This window comes from Cicer arietinum, chromosome 2 (genome assembly GCF_000331145.2).
Source record: "Cicer arietinum cultivar CDC Frontier isolate Library 1 chromosome 2, Cicar.CDCFrontier_v2.0, whole genome shotgun sequence".
Lineage (NCBI taxonomy): Eukaryota > Viridiplantae > Streptophyta > Magnoliopsida > Fabales > Fabaceae > Cicer > Cicer arietinum.
In genome coordinates, this window is record NC_021161.2 from 37,430,693 (window position 1) to 37,438,916 (window position 8,224).

The window sequence follows — 8,224 nt, forward strand, 5'->3', positions numbered from 1 at the left end:
TTGCTGAGCTTTAATTTGTCCCTTAGTTTATTTTTTTAAACTCAAAATTTTGTCTCTTTGTTCTGCACAAAGTATACCAAGACTGACTTAAAAAAAAATGTTTTTATGTTTCTCTAATTAGTTACAAAGCAAAGGTCAATGACAACTACATTTGAAACAGAAAGGCAGCAACAAAATAGAGCCAAACACTGCATCAGAAACAGAGAGGCAGAGAGGCAACAACAGCAACAAATTAAAAATTATTGTAATTTAATTTAGTTTGGTTTAAATCTTATTTTAATTTTGCCTTTATTTTAGTTTGTAATTTGATTTGGTTTTAAAACTCTAATTAGATAAAAATGTAAATTTATGATACATAATAAAATTATTTATTGTAATTATTTTTATTTCCTTCCTTATATTTGTTTTCAAAATGGACAAAATTAGGGTACTACACTTAGTAAGAGTGAGAAAAATAAAAAGTGTTGGACAAAGGGAGAGAGGTAATATGTTTAGATTTTATTTTGGTTTCTTAAGATATTTTTCGTATCAATTTATCTCTTAATTTTTTTTTTCATTTAATTTTCGTCTATTAAATTATAGATATTTTGATTTTGTAAGTCAAAAAGAGTTTGCATTTTTTTCAATACAAAATTAAAATTTAAAATCCTCTCATATGTTTTATAGTGTTCAATTCTTTTATTAAGTGAACCAATCCCTTGATCTTTAATAATATTATTTTGGGTCAGATTTAGAGTATCTTAGTCCAAAACCAACAAATGAATAAGTGATTTTAGATTGACCTGATCTAATTTAAATGATATCACAAAAGCTTTTTTGAAACTAGCACAAGCCGCTACCAATAATTGAATTCGAAGTCAGTGTCCATTGTAACTTACCTGGACCTCCAATCTTAGTCACTAGATGAACAAAAAAGAAATCATGTGATAACGAACATGATAACTTGTACTCTCATCCTAAGCAATTTGATGGCAATTGTATCGTGGTTACGACCACCAGCATGTGTCATTTCCTAATTAGAAGGGCACACGTCTAACATCATAGGGTGATCCTAAGATCGTGAGTTTTTTCCTCTGATGACCGCAATAAGAATCTTCCAAAAATCCTAGATGGATTTAGTATATAATGAGGACCTTTGTGATCATAAAGATACACATAAATTATAATCCTAAAACCTCTAATTTTCTGTCAAACTCTTACTTGATCGTCGGAGTGTGTGTAAATACTCCTCGATCTAGAGCTAAAAGCAATGGATCAAATACCTTCTTCTACCACAGTTCACCACCATCCTCGGAGCCAAATTCCTTGTTGTATTCTCTGTACTTAATAAATATATTAAAAAAAGAGAGAATCATAAAAAAAAAAAGTTTTTTTAACAAATTCAAGGTTTTGTTATTTGTATTAAGAGAAATTTTTAATCATAAAATTGTTATTTGCGACAAACATTTTTTGAAAAAAGAAAAATTAAATATCTTCAATAAAATATATCTTCCAAGTTCATCATCTCCTTGAATCTTGTCCCTTTCCTCATCATAAGAAAAGTTCATAGTATAAACATGAAGCGACTCTAAAGGTCTAATTTCTTCCTCTTTTGTTCTTCAATTTTCTTATATATTTTTAGAACTTGGCCACAATTCTTCTATTTTATGGATGTAGTAAATTTATTTTTCAACTATAACTTTAATATTTATTTTTTTACTACACAATCTTTTGGGTCAATCTTATTCGAACTCAAGACTACTCTGATTCTAAATATAAAAGAAAACTTAATCAATAAAAATTAATGTATTTGATCTAAATTTTAAACAAAATAAATAAATTTCTATCGACCAAACTTCTTTTTATATTTAAAATCGGAGAAAATATATTTTTCTTTTGTTAAAAAAAGAGTATATTTTTTTTATTAAAATGAAATTGATATATTTGATTGCTCAATATACAATAATTTGATTAAAACATATCCACTCATGAATTTAAATACCCACATATTCATTTTCTTTTAAATCTACGTATCTTTTTTCTTGTAATTTTCTCTCCACAAATATAGTAATATATACATTTTTATTTTATTTTTATTTTTATAGAAAAAAACACACGCACATATACACTATAATATAATTTTTTATAAATATAATTATTGAACTAGGTAATAACTTATGTTTTATATAAAATTACATTAATAAAAAATAGGCTAAATTACATTTGTGGTCCTTTAACTTAATCTCAGGTAACGTTTTAGTCCTTTATCTATTTTTTTTTCCCGATTTAGTCCTTTGTTCCTAACAATATCAAATAAAGTATGAAAATATGAGTTTATTTGAAGATTTGCGTTACGAATTTGATGAAATTTGTATTATATTGAAGAATATAATTAATTTTATGAGTTTTGATTGAATTTTTTTTTTTTAATTTTTGTATAAAGAAGGATAACAATGTTGAAATTTTAAAACATAAAATATCAAATTGTCACTTAAAATTAAAATAAAGGACCAAGTCGGGAAAAAAAAAAGATAAAGGACTAAAACGTTACCTGAGATTAAGTTAAAGGACCACAAATGTAATTTAGCCTAAAAAATATTGGCTTTGCCCCTTGGCAAAATAAATTATCTATCTTAATTATGATAAAATTTATATAAATAAAAAATGTCTAAATGTATTTTTATTTATTTATTTAGTTATTATTTTTTTTTTCGAAGATTTCCACTTTGGTGACCACCCATAGCCATCAAGAGTAGCCTAGTGTGTCATTTTCAATTGTACTAGCTACATCACAGAGAGAAGTGCATATATAAATTGGGAAATATCTTTTGGTCCCTCTTTCCTTATTTGCCCCTTTGCAAAGGAAGGACCCTATGACATGTGAAAGTAGTAGGTGGGATCCATATAGGGCCAAACATGTGATAATGTGGGGGCATATATGGTATGAAAATTATCAATTTTTGTGTATAATACTATGGTGGTGGATGTGGACATGAAGAAGGGAATCTTACCACCTTTTTTTGTTAAAATAAAAAGGGTAATGAGTGGATTGATGAAATTGTTGATAAACTTTCAGTATTCGGTTGAGCATGCCATGTTTTTCTTTGTCTTCATAATCACAATGTTTCTTCTCTCTTTCATTGATATTGAGTAGTATTTCCTTTTTCCCGTCAGAGATAATCAAAGAGAATTGTATAATACTACTAATCTAATCAAAGACCAAAAGAAACAAAACTGGGAAATAGAGAAGCATAATTAAATACAAGTATATGGAAAACACCATCATTACATTGGATAGTTGCGTTTTAATAAAGTAGTTCAGGGTTAGCATAGTCATTTCAGTTTTCAAAGTAATACTCTTTCTGTTCATGTTTTATGTGAAATAAAATATAAAGAAAAATAATAATTAAAAAATTAATTATGTATATATAATTAAAAGTTAAAAAATATTAATTTTTTAAATACTATTTCGTCTTAGAATATAAATAAGAGTATTTAGTCTAAACTTTAAATTAAATAATTAAATAATTTAATTTTTGTTTATATTTTAGAACGGAGGAAGTAAAGTGTATTTAAAAATTTGATCCATCTTATTTAATATTTAAATTAAATACATTGACTTTTCAAATATTATTAATTTTGTTTAAATTTCATTTTTAAAGAAGTAATATTTATTTATATAATTCAAAGTATTAATAAAGGGTTAATTGCGTAATTAATATTCTAAAGCACACCTTATAATTATTGACCTAACAATTACGTGCTTTTTTTAAGAGTAATCTTAGTAGTGTTAGTAAATATTAACATTATGTTAACAATATATTTAATAAAGAATAATTATCAGGACAGTGTTAAATAGTCAAAATAACCTTTACAAAAAATAAAATTTCTATTAATTTCTTAAAGAAATTGCAAACACATTTCACATTGCAAACACATTTCTTAAAGAAATATGTTGTCTTTACATATTTGAATGGCATTTTTCTTCTCTTAACCAAAAACAATAATACTTTGAGCATATAGCTATATATTTAGAGAAAAAACATTTCACACTAAAGTTTACATAATAGTTCGTTACTATTTATGATTTTCTTTGCATAATTACATTTTTTTGGGTATAATTACCTTTAAAGTTTTAACTTTATTATATTTTTAGTGTAAGGCAATTTTGTCCATTTACTCATAGAGGCCTCCTATTGACCAATGACATTAATATCACTAAAATAATAAGAAGAGAACAAACAATAAATCTATTCATTCGGTTTTGGTTTCAAATAAAACATATATAAATGAAAATTACATAAAGGGATAATGTTTTTGTTGAACCACTTTCAATTGTCACACAAGTATAAAAAAATTTACAATGGATAGCACACTATAAATTTTATAAAATAATTTTAAAGACGATTATAATAGAAATGAAATATGTTTAATAATTTAAAGGTGGTAAGTAATTTTTTTTTTAATAGGAAGTATATAAGTTAATTTTTTTTAAAGTAAATTAAAAGTTATAATTTTTTAATGTATGGTGTCTAACTTGTGTTACTTTGTGACAAATGAAGGTCCTTAGTTCGAAACTTTCTTCTTTCCCTTCTCTTTATGCTCTCAACCAAAATCTCAAAACACTTTCACTCCTCTTCTGATCTTGCTGATTTTTCAGGTAAAAAAATGTGTCATCTTTACCATCCAAATTTTGCTTCCACTTTTTGCCTCAATCTTTCTCTCAAATGGGTTACCAAAAAACTCATGAAACTTTCATTCAATGTTTTTATTTTAACACAAGTAGTATCAGTTTCTGTGTTTGTGCAATGTTTTTTCATGTGTGTTTCAAACTGTTGTGTGTATCTATCAAATGGGTCATCAAAACATTTATGAAATTTTCACAAAGTTTAAATCTTTGTATGTTTTGTTTTTGTTTCCAATGTTTTGTGTGTTTGAAAAGTTCCTGGTTTATAAGAAACATTGACAAATGTTGTTGTCTTATGATAGGGTGCTCAAAAATTGAAGCTTTTAATTGTTTGAACTTTGAAGTTTTGAATTGTGATGTCACTACCAAGGCTAGGAATAGGTGATGAGGAAGGTGAAAGTAATGTTACTTTATTGGTTTCTTCATCAACAACTATGGAAAGTGTGTGTTTGAATGTTTCAAAATCAAAACCAAAAGAGTTCAACTATATGGGATTGTCATGTGATTCTTCATCATCATCAGTGGAAAGTTCAGTTCCTATTCAATCTTTTTCAGATGAGACAAAAAGTAATTTGAATCTCAAAGCTACTGAGCTTAGATTGGGGATTCCAGGATCACAGTCTCCTGAAAGAGATTCTTCATCAGATCTTTGTTTGAGAAGTTCAACTAAGTTTGATGAAAAGACTCTTTTTCCTTTGCACCCTCAAAAAGATGATCATCATCTTTCTTCACCAAAGGTTGCTGTTTTGGGGAGCAAAAGAGGGTTTTCTGATGCCATGAATGTTTTCTCAGAGGTAAAATACTAATTCATTCATAAGGGTATCTATGATTTATCTACTTTTAAAAAAAAATGGAAAGTGGTACAATATATTAAGTGTGTTTGTTTCACATTAGATGAGCCAAAACTGATTCCATATAAAATTAATTGATTGATTTTGACATTTTTGGCTGATGTGAGTTGAATTTGATTGTGGTTCTAGAATTGACTCTAAACGTAATTTTTTAGTGTTCAACTCATGACATAAATTATTTTACAAAATCAATTTATTAAAAATTAAATTTTGTCGCTGCCGAACCAATCAAACACTAAATAATCCTCCAAATTTCTTATGCAGGGGAAATTGAAGCCTGGCTCCAAAATGCTTGAGAATGTTGGAGTCCATCAAGACAAAGGCAATGAAATAGCAATAGGCAAAGTTGCTCTTGAGAGGCCTCCTGGTGTCTGTGAAAGTAGACCAAATGTTAATGGTTCTTCAAATAATGGAAATAGCATTGCACCAGCTACCAAGTAAGTAGGGTGGTGGGAATTAGCATTAGAGTTTGGCTCAAGGTTTAAAATTACGGCCGCATTGTGATTTTTTATATTGTTGAGAATTAGATCAAATGCGACTGATTCAGTCTGAATCGTGTTTGTATTATTGTTGTTGTGATATAAAAAACCATGATGTTGTGGCCTCGATTGCGATAGTGAACTTTTGATATTACAGAAAATCATGGTCATATGCAGTTGATATTGTCTGAATAACAGTTGCATCATGGTCATAGTGACATCAAAAACCATGATGCCGCAGCCCAAATTGCAGTGGCGGTTTTTTAAAAAAAAGCATGGTTTGGCCAAACAATGGAAATTAATGACTTATGAATGATGATGATCCTTGTGTGGCAGGGCACAGGTTGTTGGTTGGCCTCCAATAAGATCATTTAGGAAAAACTCATTGACAACAGCTTCAAAGAACAATGAAGAAGTTGATGAAAAAATGGGGTCTGCAGGAGGTGCTGTGTTTGTGAAGGTCAGCATGGATGGTGCTCCTTATTTAAGAAAAGTAGACTTGAAGAATTACACTGCATATTCACAACTATCTTCTGCTCTTGAGAAGATGTTCAGCTGTTTCACCATAGGTAGGTAGGAATTATGAAACAACGACATGGGCACAGCACTGACACGTTGACATCGATAATAAATTAAAAAATGAAAGAAATTAAAGGTAACTATGTGTGTAGGTATTAGACACTGACACATGCGCCTTTAATCTACAGTGTCGGTGCCGCACAATAGGAATAGTTTCTTTTCTTTTGAAAAATATTAGTCTTTCAATGATTTGAGGCAATTTTTGTGTGTCTGGATCCAGTTACTGCTTATGTTGATGTGATTTCAGGTCAATGTGAATCTCATGGAAATCTAGGAAGAGAGATGATGATGAATGAAACCAAGCTTAGGGATCTGCTTCATGGATCAGAATATGTTATTACTTATGAGGATAAAGATGGTGATTGGATGCTTGTTGGTGATGTTCCTTGGGTGTAAGTTCTTGGTTCATTTATGTACTCGGTTTTCATTTTATACGATTAATAAGTATACACTGACAACGTAGATAAGTTTTATACAAATGTCTAATTATATTTTATTAGGAATTGATATGCATTAACAATGTTAATACTTTTTACACTGGCAATCAATCATAATCGCTGGATCATAAAAAACATTTGACTTTGATGTTTGCGATTTGACATTTTTGGCTTAATAAGGAATGAACATAAGCAATAAAAGCTTGGATAATAATGGATATGAATCATAGTGTACTATCTGTACTGTTCTAGTGACCCATGAGTATAATCACAACAATGTGACTTCACATAGATTAACCTTTTTATTTCAAATTAAAAATTTCAAACAAATTAAGCCAATATGAATTCAAAAAATATGTGACATGGGCCTAGGAAGTGTGATTATCTTGTACCATAACCATGTAATTCCAACATCTAATGTCTCAACTCTTTGCAGGATGTTTATTGATACATGCAAGAGGCTAAGGATCATGAAGAGTTCTGATGCCATTGGTCTAGGTTAGTATTCCATTCAACACCATCAATCTTTCAAGTTAAATTGCATACTTAATAAGAGGGCTTCTCCCAATGATGAAATTAAGTGTCATTTAGTGAAGGGTCATGCTAAAGCGAATGTTAAGGATACTAAAAGTAGATTTTCTTTTAATTGAAAAATACAATAATAAATTTTTTAAAGAGTTGAAAACACAAGTGTCTAGTTAAGGTATTCAAAGTAGTTTCAAGAGAAAAAACATTTGAAGTGATTTCAAAAGGCATAGAAGAGGTAGTTAGTGTTATTTTAGTCTATCCTTAGTTCTTGCCAATTATTTTGAATGTATGCCATGATTTATATTAAATGTGTTATTTCATTTTATTAATATTATACATGTTGGCATTTCCAATTGAAGTTCAAATTATTTGTTGTGGTCCTTTTTGCAGCCCCTAGAGCTGTTGAAAAAAATAAAAGCAGGAACTAGGCAGAATCAAACGTCACACTCTATGCATCTAGCTTTCTATGGAATTAAAAAAATGCTTCTAGGGCCTATGTGGGGAGTTCCTAAATCTGTTTTCTGTTTTCACTTTTCAGTTTTTTTTTTTTTTTAATGATTGTCACAATTTATAAAATCCCCAAGACATGTTAGTGGGGGATTACTATTATATTTTCCTGTTGTGAAGGATTAGTTTGTGAAATTGTGAATTGCATTATATATTATATATATATGCTTGTGGCTT

At 28.7% G+C, this 8,224-nt stretch overlaps 1 protein-coding gene across 1 annotated transcript; it reads left to right on the top strand.

Annotated features, from left to right (window-relative positions):
* The first annotated feature begins 4,472 nt into the window (after positions 1-4,472).
* Positions 4,473-8,224, top strand: LOC101495287 (auxin-responsive protein IAA8-like). Its single transcript, XM_004490439.4, has 7 exons — positions 4,473-4,639; positions 4,969-5,460; positions 5,782-5,954; positions 6,333-6,565; positions 6,823-6,967; positions 7,449-7,510; positions 7,931-8,224. Exons 2-7 carry the CDS (start codon positions 5,023-5,025, stop codon positions 7,966-7,968), a joined length of 1,089 nt encoding a protein of 362 aa, XP_004490496.1. The 5' UTR covers positions 4,473-4,639; positions 4,969-5,022; the 3' UTR covers positions 7,969-8,224.